Source organism: Barbus barbus, assembly GCF_936440315.1.
Source record: "Barbus barbus genome assembly, chromosome: 3".
In the NCBI taxonomy this organism is placed as follows: Eukaryota; Metazoa; Chordata; class Actinopteri; order Cypriniformes; family Cyprinidae; genus Barbus; species Barbus barbus.
In genome coordinates this window covers 34,907,977-34,924,930 of record NC_136731.1, presented here as the reverse complement: position 1 = coordinate 34,924,930, position 16,954 = coordinate 34,907,977, and the positions used below count along the sequence as shown (strand labels likewise).

At 37.2% G+C, this 16,954-nt stretch overlaps 1 protein-coding gene across 1 annotated transcript in view; it reads left to right on the top strand.

Moving 5' to 3' along the window:
- Window positions 1-837: 837 nt before the first annotated feature.
- The window catches only part of LOC306852105 (voltage-dependent T-type calcium channel subunit alpha-1I-like), a gene marked incomplete at its 5' end in the record, with an annotated part of 134,928 nt that continues 118,811 nt past the window's right edge, over window positions 838-16,954 (top strand). The window contains one exon of the mRNA XM_079388748.1: window positions 838-1,067. Within this exon, the coding sequence (XP_079244874.1) occupies window positions 838-1,067 (230 nt within the window). The remainder of the gene's footprint in view (window positions 1,068-16,954) is intronic.

The window sequence follows — 16,954 nt, the reverse complement described above, 5'->3', positions numbered from 1 at the left end:
TTAAAAAAAAAAAACTATTATGAAGTTGCGCTCCTTACATCCTTGCCTCTTTTTAAGGCATTGAAAAGTCAGATATGCGCTAAATGGGATTCCCTGTCAGACTACTAGAGGCTTGTTTATGAGTTTGAATGCTAGATCTAGCAGTCTTGGACTTTGGTTATCTGTATACACAATAGGATGATATCTGCTCAAGTGCTAGAAAAGGTTTGTTTTGTTTCCCATCTTCCTTTACACGTCGCCTACACATTCTACAATAAACATTATTCTCTGGTCTGTATTCAGTTTTTGAAATCCAAGCCATTTTCATATCACAGAATTTGTGACCTCTGCAGATGCAACAGCGCTGTGGATAATGAAAAAGTGTGTACTATTTACTGTGAATTTACTGTATTATCAATATTGTGGAGTTATTTTTTTCCCCGATCAATACCGTTTTAACACACAGCCCTACCCACAAGAAATATGCTGAAAAAGTTAAATAGGTCTACTTGCTTTAAGAATTACTAACTTTGTTCCAGAAGTAAAATATGAAGAAAAAATATATATTGAATGTCACTACTTGCACAACAACACAACAAGGTTATTGTTTTTATTGCTAATAATGCTAGCAATTCTTGTGTGACTTCAGCAGTGCTGTTCAATATGTAAAAAAACAATTCTCACAATACCTGTTGCTGTGATGCATTTCAGAGCTATCAGCTGCTGTTATTAATTTTTTATATCCATTGTTTAATGAAAATATGATTTACTAATAATGAGTCTTTTTTATATCTGTATAAACTTTAGAATACTAATGCCTCTTTTTCTTCTTTTTCCTCAGGCTGCCGCTCCGTCGCCATGATGACCGAGGAGTGTCCCGTGCCACTTGGCGTGAGCCAGGTGGGGGCGGGGCTGTGCGAGGACTTTGGCCCCTCTCAAGGGGATGACATCATCGAGGAGGTGGGGCCGTGCGATGATGCGGGCAGTGACCTCAGCACTTTAGTCGTGCCATTTCCTGAGTTGGCGCCAGTGGTTTTCTTCTGCCTCAAGCAGACCACCTGCCCGCGCAACTGGTGCATTCGCATGGTGTCAAGCCCATATCCTTTAATAGCTTATGCTCAAGGGTCGTGAGTAGAGTGTGACTTCTAACAATGACTATGGCTTGACTTGGAGGAAAGGTGGTATCTAATTGACACAATAGCCAGTTGACTTAAACCAGCTTCTTACTGCTGTGTAGTCAGCAAGGCAGTGATTAAATGCTGTGAGATTGCTGTGACAGGCTGATCTAAACACACTGCGAGTGACAGCTTGGCGTTGCGCATGTCGTTGACAACGACGAGACTTTCGCGAGTTGTCGCCAGTGATAGTGACATTGAATTACAATGTCAACATGTGAAAATGCAGCTGGAATGTCGAGACACATAGTATGAATTTGTGCAGTTAAATAATGAATTATCACGTTAAAATATTTATGAACCACTTGAATTACATAGGTAAGGGTTTAAAGTGCATCGATAATGCCTCCTTGGCGCACTTGTCGTTTGAAGTTCGCAAGTTGATTTTTCTTCCCTTTTTGTGCATTTCTACCAGCTAGCCGTGGCTGCCTTGGGGACTCAGACTCCTTTGGAAAGTGTCTTAAATCGAATTTCACGTCTCTGCGTTGGTTTGGCTGACACTCTCATTTGGCTGGGCTCAGTGAAAGACTTTTATACACGATGGGCACAGGTCTTCTTCGCCCCACAGAGGCCCACAGAGGTCTCCCATTGCTTGAACAGCCACAGGGCGCTAATCAGCACCGCTCACTGTTATTGCAAAGACGGGTGCACTCGAGCACTGTTTGAATGAATTGAATGACACTGTTGTCTCCAGCTGCTAGTCGGCTAGTAAAATCTGCAAACAGAGGCACTTTCTGAGAAGACATTAGCACTCACACATCTCTACACAGCATGCCAAATTTATTTCAGTGCCTTAATGGGATGTCTCCGTAACTTGTTATGATTTTATTACATGTAGGTAGCGAGGGAGGGGGAGAGAGAGGGATGAAGTGATCCTTTGATGACTTTATTAATGGTCAGAAGTGTGCTGAGATTAATTTTGCATGCTTTAAAGAACAGAGGACATTCGAGGCGTGAATATGCAATGTTGTAGAGGCAGAAACGCATTTCACATTTTTGGGAAACTAGGGGCTTATTGATATCGTATGGTTTACATTTCAGAAATATTGAAATTAAAGTGGAGTACTCTTTATCAAGCCCAAGGGGCAATTAGCTAATTATTTAGTAATAAGAGAGATTAGATCAGGGAGGAAAGAGAGGAAATGATCTCCCCCTCCTTTTCCTGCATATTTAATATGTTGGCAAAATGAATCATTATCTTTTTAATAGTTTTTGCACATTGTTGCCCTTGTCAAAACACTTTAATTGGTGATTTAGTGTTTTAGATATGAAGTCCCAGAGTGTTTGCTGTCACTTTGTTTGCATTTGAGGTACAGTGTAACTGCAGGGCTTCTTACAGTCAGCTACGTATTGTTTTACATTCGGTGTGCCTAGTGAAATGTATAGAAGGATTGAACTCTTTAACATTAGAAGTTTTGGTCCATTTTGATGCTGATTCATTTGCTAGTACTTTAACTATGAACTAGCAATATGAAGGTTTGGATTTAAAAGAATTTACTGTAAAACAAAATGTTTTTCATTCTTTGCTTGCTTTCTTTTACTTACCCTGATTTCATTTTAAATCTGTTTTTTTTCTGTGGAACACAAAATGAGAATTTATGAGGGAGGTTCGCTACTGTTCAAAAGTTTGGGGTTGGTTAGATTTTGAAATGTTTTTGAAAGAAGTCTCTTATGCTCATTAAGAATGCATTAGGAATACAGCAAAAACAGTAATACTGTATAGCAGTTTACAATTTAAAATAACTTTTATATTTTAATATTTGAAGTATATCAGTTTAATGCATCCATTATGAACAACAGTATTATTTATTTTATTTTTTTTTAAACGGCTTAAAAAGAGTTGCATGGAAAAATGTCTCCTTTTGTCTTTCACAGAAAATAAAATAATGATATAATAAAATAATTCAGCAGAATTTCAGTGGAAAAGATCCAAAAATGTATCATCCCTTGGCTTGAAACTGTTCATTTTGCAAATGGTCACCAGTGTGTGTCTGTGTATGCATTTACAAAATAACATTTGTCAGTCTTAGACTAAGAATTCTGTCGATTCTGTCTGGAGATACCCATGAATCTGGAACAAAACATTCAGTCACCTTCAATTGGCTCATTGCAATGCCCCCTAGACATCAGTCCCCTATCGCAGCACACCAAGTATGACAACGCCCGTCATCACAGTGCCCTAATGGAATAATGATATCCCAAACCTTTGACTCCCAATACGAGAAGGAAAATTAGAATCCGTCAACACTTCCAAACCCATTTAGTATCGGTTTTCAATCTATATCCTCGTTCCTTCTTTCAATCTTCCTCATTTGGAGAACTTTGTCGATAAAATCTCTGATTCAAATGCCTCTATGTTTTCATCTTTGTTCTTTATACAAAAGCTCTTGGCTGTAGATGGTATGATAGGGTGATGAAATAATTGCCATTCTTAGTTTCAATATGTAGTATTTGAACAGTGGCTTGATTGCTGCAGGATGTCGCTCTCTGGATTGCCAAGAGCCTTGATTTCTCTCGCTCTCTGTAATAAAGGTGCAGCTAATAGACCTCGATCCCTCCTCACACATCACTTTGTCTGTGCCAGACTGTCTAATTCAGCTCCCGTGTGTCCTGAAGAGGGTTCGGGAACACGAGGTTAATACTAATCTCCAGTCCTGACCGGTCTGTGTTGCTATGACAGCTCATCACACAGGCAAGACTGATGCTCGCTCACCTTCTCAACCTGCCTCTGCCTGCATCTCTCGTGTTTCTGAATCCTCTTTTAACTCTTTCTCTCTCCCCATAGGCTTTTTCAAAGGCTGAAGGATCTTAAAGGGATAGCACATGCCAATAATTAACATTCTGTCTTTATTTAGCCTTTTGATGTTTCTAACGTGTTCAGAAATAGAAATCTTTGCTATACAAGAGTTGTTCAGCATGACCATAGGCTGTGTCCAAAAATAAGACTAAAATTGCTCATTATGACTTGTGCACTATGTTTCAAGTTTTTTGAGATCATATCATAGATTTCTCGAGAGTGAGAGATTATAATTGAGGTCATTATTCACTTATATGCTACTGTTAAAAAGTTTGAGGTTGGGATAAGAAGTTTTTAAAAGTAGTCTCTTGTGCTCACAAAGATGCATTTTTTTGATCAAAAACATAGTAAAACACATACTATTGTGAATTTTAAAATAACTGCTTTCTAATTTAATATTGTTTAAAATTAATCATTTATTCCTGTTATGGCAAAGCTGAATTTCAGCATCGTTACTCCAGTCTTCAGTGTCACATGATCCCTCAGAAATTGTTGTAATATGCTTATTTGATGCTCAGGTAACATTTCTAATTACTATAAATGTAGAAAACAGTTGTGCTGCTTAGCATTTTTGTAAAAACTGTGATTTACATATATATTCATTCAGGATTCTTTAATGAATAGCAAGTTTAAGGAAAATAAATGTCAAAAATAAAACATTTAACTGACCTCAAACTTTCAAAAAGTGTAAATTTAAAAAAAAAATCTACTTTTGTGTCCTGCATAATAAATAAAGTTCTACAGCTCTGGAATGATATGAATGTGAATATATCATTTTCAGAATGTTAATTTTTGGGTGAACTGTCCCTTTAAGACCATTCAGCCTCTTTCTTTCTCTCCTTTTCCTTCCCTCCATCACCTCTGTTTCTTTCCTCACTAGGCAGTCAATAAGAACTCTCTGGTGTGTGATTTATGTCACAGCATGTTAAAGTAATTACTGAGGACTACCATCTCTCGCTGTCTATCACTCTCCTCCCCTTCCTCTGCTTCAACGCCATTTGCGTGTGTGAATATGACACTGTGCAGTAAATCCAGGCCGACTGCAGATCAGTCCAGAGTTCTGCAATAATGGAGCATTAGAGTCAGTATATGTTGAGTGAGAGTATCACACTCTAATTTCAGATCAGGAGAACTTTGAGTGGTATGACCTGAGTGCAGAGATCCAACAGAACCATTAACCTGTTATCTCAGAGGAATTGTTGAACCAAAAATGAATGTTGTTCCACACTTGTATGACTTTCTTTCCTCTGGTGAATCCAAAAGATAGATTTTTAGTATAGTTGCAATGAATGGGAAAAGCTTTCAAGCTTTAAAAAGGGCCTTACATCTTGTGAGTCTCTCAAAGTAATTTGATAGTATTGTGCATGGAATGGACTGAACTTTAAAGATCACGGTAAGGATATTTGTATGATGCCTCAGACCCCATTCTTTGTAATTACATGGAAAAGTGAAGCAAGAAGCTTCTTTTAAATGTCTTCTTTTGTGTTTCACAGAAGAAAGTAAGTCATTCAGGTTTGGAATGATACGAAGGTGAGTACATGATGACAGAATCTTCATTTTTGTGTGAAATATCCATTTAACACAGAGGAGCTTTGACCTTTTAAAGTGAGCTGCTTTTTTTATTTATTTTTTATATAAATGATACCGCTTTGAAGCAAATATGCTAAATCTCATCTCAAGTTCTGGATTGGAGTTCAAAAAACGAGTGCTTTATCTTCATCGATGTCACTAAAATGCTGTTGCTCGCATTCGTCTCCTGTCTAAGAAACAGATGGTGTTGTAAAATTGTATTTGATACAGTAAAGGTGTCAAACAACTGAGGTATGTTGGAGTAACAGCCGTGTGGGTGATGTACATGAAACACAGCAACAAAGGCTATGATTTAGGTGTATGTTTTTAATTTCACAGACATTTCTCGGACCGTTTGAAGTGAAATTCTGTTTTCCATGTGTTCGTTTTTGCTGGCGAAGCTAGAAAGTGTTTAGGCGCTTGTTTCTTGTGATGATGGGATGTGTAATCTACTCTCAGCCTTCTCTGAGCTCAAATTGGAGATTATAAATGGTGTTTGTGCTAACAAATGTCTTTTGTGCTGTTGACATTGACCCAGATTTGTCTTCAACACAAATCGACACACACACAATAGTAGTAGATTAGTTTCCTGTGACTGCTTTAAAAGCTTTCGAGTCTGTGGTCTCAGGGCACTGTGTTGAGCAGCCTTTTGAACAGATTGTTTTTCCCTCAAACAGCGCCTCTAAATGCCTGCGCACACTTTCTCAGACACACTCGCACTTCTGTCATGTCAGAGTATCTTCATGGCTTTTGTGGATTATTGGCATCAGAAGTTTCACAGCACCTCTTTCTTGACCATACTGGCATGATACGGCTCTGTGTCATTGTCTCAGCTCGTAGCAAAACTGATATTATTGAATTCACAGCCTGAGGTGTGCGTTTATTTGTCATGTTGGGTGGGTATTAGTGATCCCATCAGGCCTGAGTGTGAATGGATATCTCGCGTTTAGTAGGCATGTCTTATCATACCATGTCTGTGTTTTCTGTAGGCCACCAATATTACAATTCTGGTTGATAAGCTGATTTTTCATGTTATAACAACAACTGACGAATGGCCACCATTAAAAATGTTGACTACAATATGATTTTAATGCTCAAGTGAATTTAGGCACCACAATATATGTACTGTATGAAAATGGATATTCATTTTGAGTTTTGCTAAAGATTTGAAAGCGGTGTTATGGAACTAGTATTAGTTTTTAAAGATTAATTTATCTTGAAATATGTTAAAAAAATGTGATCTAAAAAGGGGAAATGTGTATGCACAAATATCCAATGTCAATCAATTAAAAAATCTCAAATTTTGGCTAAAAAAGATATGATACCAATGTATCGTCTTGCTAGACTTTTAAAAGACCTTTGGCTATGAGTGCTTATTTCTATTGAAAACATAATGTTTTTACATTAGGACACTGAGAGAAATAAACAAGTTTAGTTTTAGCATGGCCTTTTCACCAGCATTTGTTGCTGGTGTTTCCATCAGGTAACAGTTATCAACTAGACTTCCTTGGTTGACCAGCACTAGCCAATCTGTCTTTGTAAAAGCCATAGAACCATCCTGAACCAGCACAGAAATTCCTGCAGGTCTAAGCTATTTTTTAAGCAGGGTACTCTAGCTAGCTTTTATGAAAATTTAATTTTTTTTTTTTTTTTTTCCAGAAACCGATTGTCCACATTTTTTCTTGGCACAGAATTTGTGAGGGTAAGCAAATGTCTGATTTGAATACTTGAACTTGAACTCGTGCACGTACAAAAAGTGAATATAAGATGGCACTGATGATTAGTTGATTTTGCTGGTTTGGTATTTCGATGGAAAATTGCTTTGAATTCGTTAGGCATTATAGTAATTAGTGTCAACAAGTATGCTTTTTGGATACTTGACTATACAATACTTGACAGTTTTACTCGACACTAAGCCATTTTAACAAAATTAAAAATACACTGAGTGACCGATGCAATCTTTGCCATGAAATATACTGGTTTGTTCACATAAGAGTTTGAGTGTTCTTATTCACTTTAATTGACAAGGTCTGAGATAAATTATTTAGTGTCGCTTTCAGTATGGCTATCAAGGTCTCACAAAATAATATTCAAACTCACATTAAACCCTTTTAACATTAAATAAAGCACATAATCAGTACCTAAGATTATCATTGCCATAGTTTGTATGTTCTTGTTCCAGCTGTGACATTGCAGAAATGGAAACCGTATCTAAAATTGAATCCCCTGTTGCTCCTTGTGTACGCCATTGTGGCTAGTTAGGACACAAACTCTAATTAAGACAGAAAAGATACCTTTCGTGTCATGGCATTGTGTTGTGTCTGGTTAGGACACTGTGTAAAGCTTTAAAAGGAATTATGGTGCTGTTCTCTGAAAAGATAGGGTTTCTTGCGGTTAATGTTATTTTCTAGTTTCACATTGGAGTGTATCGGGTCAGCTGGCATTTAGCTTGACCTCATTCATGTTTTTTCTCAAAAACAAATAACATTTCCATTAAACTTACTGTGGCCTGCCTCTAAATCAGATAATATGTGTGTGGAAAAAAGAGAGTGCATGCAGTCTGCTTTGCTGTGTTTGTGTGTGTGTGTCTAAAGGAGGTTATGACTGCTGTCTGTTAAGACTCTGTCAATAAGTAGGTAGGTGGACTGCTGAGTCTCTAACTGTGCTGTTGGCAGGGGCTGTTATAGGCTGTGCCCAGAACAGCATGAAGCCGTGACAGATAGAGGAACGAGAATGAACAACAGACAAAGGCAAATGGAAGGGAAGAGGCTGTGTGAAGAGAAGGGGTTAGAATACAGTATTTACTCCCAGAGGAAAAGCATGAAGAGAGATGAACAATGTCTGTGTTTGCCCTACTCACTGACCTTTCACCTCTAGTGGAGCCAAGCCACCAATCTGCTCATCACACACAGATAGAAGATAGAGAACAATCAGTGAACCATGGGAGTTGGCTGAAATGGCAGTGCTTTGTCACTGTCAAAGCCACTAGGCCAGACCTCCTCCTGCGCTACAGTAATGGTGCAGACGGCACAACAGGCGCATATACAGTATGTGCAGATACATATGCAGTTATGCATCATACCACTGCATGTGATATATGTGCATGCATAAATAACTGCATGCACTCACTGTCATTTACAAAATTGTACAAAAAGTGTTGTTATTATTAATATTATTTTTTTAAATGATTGTGACATTCATAAATATTTCTTCCTCAATTTTTCTAACTTAATGCATCTAGATTTTTACTTTTAATTTCTAATTTAGTTTTTGATTCATTCTAATATGCTGATTTGCTGCTAAGAAACACATATTATCAATGTTGAAAACAGTTGTGCTATTTAATATTTTTGTGGATAATGTGGTCCTTTTTAGGATTCTTTGATCAAAAGATCAATCTTTTATTTGAAATAGAAATCTCTTTTTCTCTCTGCAAAACAGTTTTTTCCTCTTGATTTTGGAGGTACTGTATCACGTTTTCTGGATGTGTTTTTGACAGGTTTTGTGAGATTCACATATGTGCAGTGTTGGCATATAGTAGGGCATCTGTGAGTGTCTGCACGAAATTGCAGGCAGGTTATGCAGGGCTTGTTAGACGGACATCAAGGGTCCTGGCTTTTTCTTGGAAAGCAGCAAGCAGAGAAAAAAAATGATGGGCTCCTAATCCACAGCTTTTCATAGTTGCGTCTGTCGTTTTAGAACAGTAGTCAAGATATTCATTCCCACTGACCCTGGATCAGTCCACCTACTGTTCCCAGTGACATCCAGTTCTCTGGGTGTCAGAGGATTAATCAGAGGGAGAAAATCCTCAGACATTTATACAGTATCCAGATTAATGTCTCAGAGCTGTCAGCTTGAAGCGAAGAGAGAGAAATGTGTTTGATGTTCTGCTCAAGGCACATAAACATGCTAATGCAGGTCATGATCTTTGTCTTGTTTCAATATAATCTCATTTGTTTCCACCTGGGTTGTTGTTTGAATGAAAGTACAGTTCTTTGGACAGTGGCTGTTTACTCCTGCTTTTTCCCCATGTACTGTAGCTCTTGAGCAGGTCATTTAACCTCAGGTTCCTCCAAAGGGATTGTACCTGCAATCAATGTCCTGTAGTGTACTTTAAATAACAAGCGTCTGCTGAATGACAAGTAAATGAAGATTTGTTATTGCAATTATGTCGCACTTGTCCAAACAGTTCCAAAAGGGTTCATTCAAGCTGTCAGTTCATTACAGTATAATGGTGTTCATTATAATGATGTAAATTACAGTGGGCAGATATTTTGCCGAATTCGGTCAGGTGAGGTTATTTATAGTTGATCTTTGGATTCAGCTTTTTGGAAAACCAGGGTAGTTGAAGCGCAATATATGAAGGAATAGTTCTAACAATTGTGAACATTGTTATATTTCATTCAACAGTTATGCTCCTCTTTCTAATATTATCTCTTGAACATTCCAGAAATAAACTTTCAAGAAATTTTATAATGCATTTTCACCATTTTTGAAGCTTTTCCATTTATTGTATGGAAAAGAACATGGAAAATACTTTATAATGTCTCTAAAATTCTTTATTCCATAGAACAAATAAAATTATACAGCTTTTTAAGTAAATGCTGAATAAATTATGACACAATGTTCATATTTGTGTGAACCATTCCTTGAAGATAGATTTCTGGAAGTAATTTTCTGGTGATATGTTTCTCCTCAGATTTGACCGTGGTCAGTCATTTCAGATGTCTTGTGCAGTGGGTTATAGATGATGATTCAATCCTCTGAACAGAAAATTCATCAGTGGTTGTTGTACATACAGTACATGCACGCTATCCAGGCACTTCACACTTACACGCTCGAACACATGGCTGAGATGTCATAGTGATATTCTCAGGCATCTGTTGTTACTCCCTTGCCGTTACTTTGACTATAGGAACAAAAATACTGTAGGTACGTGATTCACATAATTATAAAACTCCTCTAAGCATTGACCATACTCAAATATAAACCTGTTTTTGACTAGATACTGTTCTTGCTTTTTCTCCAAATGTGAATTGACAGTGCAATTCGCTTCAATTTACTTTTAAAGCATGAAGTGCCACAGAGCTCCAGTTCATCAGGATGATTCCTTTTGGCCAATTTCCCAGATACATTAAGGAAGCAGATAGAAGTCCACAGAGATCCGAGCACAGTTTAGACGATGTTTTCACGGCCCACAACAACAGCCTCACACAGACCTCAAACCATTTCACCTTTTTTAAACAAACACCAGACATTCATTCAATTTGCCTCGGTACATAGATTAGTGGGGTGTGCTGGACCTGTGAAATGAGGAGTCAAAGTCCCCTCTCTAAATGTAAGGGATTTTTTATAGTTCAATTCATGTTTACATGAGTTTGGTTAGATATGAAAGACCAATTATCATACACTAACAAAAAGCAGCCAGTACTGTAATATTTACATTAGAATTTACATTAACTCTATTTATTTATAAATCCAAGTCACATCAATAAACTGTCTGTTAAAAATATATAATTATTATTTATTTAAAGGTGTGTATAAATTAATTTTCTATAACAATGTATGATTATTTTGTTTTTATAAAATTGTGCAGAATTAGTTTTCTCTCTAGGTTTTTTTTTTTTTACTTGTTTTCTATGTGCAGCACAGTGGCAGTAACATCAGAAATGGTTTATTTATATTTGTTTCCTGATGAACCTGTGACAGAATTTAAGTTATCAATATTCAGTCAGGTGCATTAAAAAAATCCCACTTTCTCTGCCACACACACGCGCGTACATATTTACACGTATGCACGTGGTTGTCTGTTTTTGACCCTGCTGTGAGTGTGACTCATTGCTGGCTGTCCTCACACTCAGCTTTACCTGACATCAGAATCACAACCCCACAACCCTGCCCATAAATACACCCACACCCATACACACACACACACACACCTGCTTTCCTATCACTGAAATCATTCCCAGCCACTTATTAGTTATTATTTATGCTTTTTAATTTTATATTGTAATCATAATTAATACCAATTAAATTTCCCTAGTTTTCTTTTCTGTAGTTTGTTGCAGTAGATATGTTTCAGTGCAGATTTTGCTTATTAACTCATACATCATTTGGCACGTTTGTATTTGTGGTATCGGTTTCTTTCAGGAGTATCTGCTCTCGTGGTGGCTGAGTTCAGCAGTATTGGCACTGAACTTGGCAGAAGAGTCCTCTGGGTGATATTAGAAGCGAGGAAGTAGCAGGATTGGGCTAATTTAACACTGTATTGGCTTATTGTACAAAACATGTATCAGTAGCCTCTGAGAACAGACCCTCCAGGACCTCTCTTTCGCAGTGTACAATTATCTCGTGCTGGGCTAGCGGTCAGACTAAATGATGTCCTTTTGTTCCGTTAATGCGTCTAAGTCTGTCTAACTCTCAGCAGGGCTGCTGTGGGCTATGTCTGTCTCTGTTAATGGCTAGTGTGGAACTGATCTATTTCAACCAATTTCAATAAGGCACTCTTAAAGATATTACCTAAACAGCCAGTAGCCATAAGCACTGAGGGAAATGATGTTAACACCCTTCTGATTATTAGGTAACATAATGGAGAAAATTGAATGCTATTACTCAGAAGTTATCCAATAAGTCTTATAGTCTCACAGATCAGACAAATAGATGGGCCCTCGTGGGTTGCTTATTTCTTAGAAGCCTATATGCTCCAATATAATTGATTTTTCAAATTTTTTGGGCCACGTTTGTTTTGTAGGCTGTAATTTAGCCATCTGTGGGGCTGTGGAGGACAGATGTGGGGGTGGTGCGCTCATGACTGGCTTATTTGAGTCTGTCATGTCTAAGTGATAGACTGCAGATGTGCAGCTCCAGCGGCTCAGTGGCAGATTTTCCTTTGCTTTTGGTTGCGGATGGATTTCATTGTTACAACCAATACTGTTAGCAGGTTGATACAGATGTATTTGAATACTTAATAAAAAAAATATATATATATATATATTACTTTACTTTTAAGTTCATGTGTAGTGTGTCAGTCAATCTGGTGTGATATGTTAGTAATATGTTAGTGTGTAATATGATCAGGATTTGCTCTGGCCTGAAACTCACAGATGCAACCATTTTGTGTTGGTCTGTTGGCCAATTTTGTTATCAAATTTAGTTTTCTGTTGGTTGAACATTCTGCCATTTTATATCATGATCAGTTAATTCTTGATGTGAAAGCTACATAACCTGGCTGTGAAAGCTTTTTTCCTTTTTTGTTTAATGCTGAGTTATAGTCTACATATCGCCACCTACATGTAATTGACCCTTTGCAGGGAGTTTGATTGACAGGCGACCTGACCAATCATAAAGCCGAATCTGCCATTTGTCTGAGAAACAAACAAGGCAGGAGAGTAGATTAACGTTGGTGAACTTAAACTTTAAAAATGGTGAGCATTGACATCTTTCCGCAGTTGAAACAAGATGCTGTCTTATGTTCATTCATGTTTATTTTGTGCTATAACTAATAAAGAGGAAGAGACGATTGGTTCATGTGCTGCTTGAATGGAGGTGCTACAGCAATCTGTCACAACACATTAAAGAACCACAAAACAGTATTTATTGTTTGAATTTATTAAATGACAAAATTGGAAAGCTGAGACTGTTTGATACCAAAAGTAACCTGCTCTGTCATGTCTGTTGGCTCATTGTCAGTGTCCACAAGACTAGTTATTAAAACAGACCCATTGTTTCCTTACTATAGTAACATATACTAAACACATATACTTTGTGCAGATGGAACACTTCTTCACAGCAAAACAAACAAACAAACCAAAAAACTAGCACTTCCATTGTTAAAAAAAAAAATGCCTACAAGCCTGGCAAAGAGCTTTCACTCTGTAGGAGACAGTCTCAGTCAGCTGACAGTGACACAAAGTAAATTAATGCATTTCCCAAGACTGGTGGAAGTTTAAGCCCTGCATTCCTCAACACTGCTCAAATAGCCAAAAGAGAACCATCACAATCTCCCCCTCTTCCATTGTGGAAGTGGTTATGAGCAATATTAGCCATGGCTGGATTATCTTGGATGCACGCTTTGAAAATAGCATGCCAAGGGAGCCCAAATAAAATACTTTGTCTGGTGCATTTTCAGAGTACTGTGATTTGTGACATGCTCATTTTAATCTGGCATACTATTTAGAATGGTTAGCATGTGAACCAGATGTAGGGATTGTTCCAAATGTCTTAATTCAAGAGACCCGTCACAAACCAACCAACCAATGGCTGCTGTAAGCTGTTGTGCTATTTATCACAAATGTTGTTATTGTAGCTTGACCTAAGTGTTACTTTTTTCAGTGGGAATGGATTATATGTTTTCAGAGAGGCTAATTTCAGCATGTCTCTCTCCCCTCTGGCATTACGGCCCTCAAAGCTCAGCCAATAGAGGTCTGTAGCAAATTGAATAATGGCAGAGGGTTAAGCTGAGCATCTGGCAGACCCAGGTGTGTTTGTACATCTGATTGCGCGTTCTACACACCACCCCCTGTTGGCGGTTGGACTACAGCACCTCTCTCAGTGGCCAGGGGCTGCCAATACCCATCAGCGTCAGTGTGGGCAGCCCACTGGGTGCCTAGAGCTGAAGTAATGCGCCGCCAGCGAGCTTTAGCAGCGCCATGCTAATGTGTGCAAACCAGGATGAAGGGGAAACATAGGTGAGCCCCTGGGAGGTAGGCTTAGAACGGCCACTCACACGCAGACCTGGCCAGACCAGACCAGATTAATTGTGACTAATCGCATCCAAAATAAAAGTTTTTGTTTACATAGTATATGTATGTGTACTGTGTATATTTATGATGTTTATATAAATACACACACATACAGTATATATTTTGAAAATATTTACATGTTTATACATTTATATATTCATATTATTATAATTTATATTATATATAAATACATTTAATATATAAACAACATATTTTTCTTAAATATATACATGCATGTGTTTGTATTTATATATACATAATAAATATCCACAGCATACACACATGTAAACAAAAACTTTTATTTGGGATGCGATTAACTGCGATTAATCATTTGACAGCACTATTTAATATATATTATTTTTATTTTTTATTGCTATTGTATATTTTATTATTTTTATATTTAATATGTATATTTTTCTAATATATTTTTGTATATATTCATTATTGTTCAGAAGTTTGGGTCAGTAAGTTTTTTTTTTATTTGTCTTCTCTCTTAATTAATGCTTTTATTCCATAAGGATGCATTAAATTGATCTAAAGAGAGGTTTCTATTTCAAATAAATTCACGAAGCCTTAAAAAATTTATCACAGTTTCTGAAAAATCCTTGGCAGCACAACTGTTTTTAACATTGATAATAATCGGAAATGTTTCTTGAGCAGCAAATCAGAGTAATTAGAATGATTTCTGAAGGATCATGTGATACTGTAGACTGGAGAAATTCAACATCACCATCACAGGAATTAATTTTAAAGATGCACAAATTAATTTTAATATATTTTAACAAAAAGTTCAAATATATTAACATCGAAAACAATTATTTTAAATTATAATAATATCAAAAACAATACAATAGAAAACAATAGAAGTCAACTGAAAGTCTCTACTGTGATAGACAAACAACTGTGTGTGTTTGTTCTCTCGCTTAGGATTTCTTGTTCCAGAGCTGTACTATCTGGTGAGCTGTCAGATTGTGTAACCACATGTGACAGTGATGTTTTAAACAGCTACAAAAAAGGCCCGAAAGAAAACAGGGTGTCTAGTGATAGCAAAAAATTGAATGCAAAAGCAACACTTTTAGATAGATCAAACCTCTGGTGAATCAGACAGCAGGTGCTCTAATGGGATGATGGGGCTGAACTCTTCCCGGATAGCGTTGTGTGAAGAGATGGGTCCTTGAGGAGATGGCCTTGTCTGAGTCACAAACTGACTTAGTGTGACAAAAGCGTCTTGTCAAAATGTCACACCTTTGCCTCCAGACTGCTGCTGTCCCCCAGGCTCAGACTTCATCTTGTCCGCTGTCATCCATTCTGACACAGGACCTGGATCTGCTCTCAATGTTGCGGCCCTGCAAACAAGTTCAGCCAATAGAGAGGAGGCTGGAACAGCGGGAGGTGGAGAGAGAGAATCGTGTTTGAGATTTCAGATTGTACACAAGAACAGATGGAGGGAGGGGACAGAGTAAAGAAGTTGTTATTGTCAAGCTCTTTGTCAAGCGTTTGCTGGCTTCATTGTAATGAAGTCAACATTTACTCAATGCTTTTGTCTAGATGAGCATGTAGTCTAAGCAACAATTAGCGATTAGCAATAATGACAGACCTGTTTCAACATCATACAGTAGCTCTGTTCCAAGACCTAGTGTGCTATATCAACGCCTACAAACTGCCTTTTAAGACAGTAACTTTACTGTCCTAGATTCTCATAAGTGACTGATTTGGAAAGTTCTGCATAGGCAGCAACTCATACATAGCATAGCATTTCAACATGTGATCTATAATTGATTTGAAAAGGAAAATTAATCTTTTTTTTCTAAATGCATGTTATTGCTCTTATTTGCAAAGGATTTCTCCTTAAATATGTTTTATTTTATTTTTTTTTATAAATCAAAATATCATAACTTACATATTTTGGTGATATGACAGACACTTCTCTCTGGTGACGTATGCTGGACTTCTCTGATCTGATCATACTGTTTGCTTAAACCCTTCCCTTTTTTATAAGTGACTGCAATCTTTCATTCAGATCTGCCTCCATCCAATCAGCAACCGAGGGAAAGAACAAGTCATCGCCATACATTTTTTAATATACATTTTATGTTATAAAGTTGTTAAAGGAGTAGTTAACTTTCAGAATTAAAAATTCCTGATAATTTACTCACCCTCATGTCATCCAAGATGTTCATGTCTTTCATTCTTGAATTGAAAAGAAATTAAGGTTTTTGAGGAAAATATTCCTGGACTTTTCTCCATATAGTGGACTTCAATGGGGATCAATGGGTCTTATCTAGCTAAACGATCAGTCATTAAAAAAAAAATAAAATAAACATGTATATACTCTCTAACCACAAATGCACGTGTTGCACTAGCTTGATTTCACGCGTTACGTAATCACGTTGGAAAAGTCACACATGACATAGGCCAAAGTACCGACCCAGTGTTTACAAAGCAAACGTGCAAAGAAAGACAAACGCCCGTTGTTGGACGATTTTAAAGTTGGAGGAGAAAATGAGAATTTTGGAGTTTATTGCCCTACCCTACTTTTTTTAATCGAAGAGATGAAGAACCAACCACTTGTGACTTTTCCAACGTGATTACGTAATGCTGAAATTTTCAATTTAAAATGTCCGATGACAAACATCCATTACACTTCCGTGTTCAATTCTTTACATAAAAAAATTTCTACTGATGATACGTGA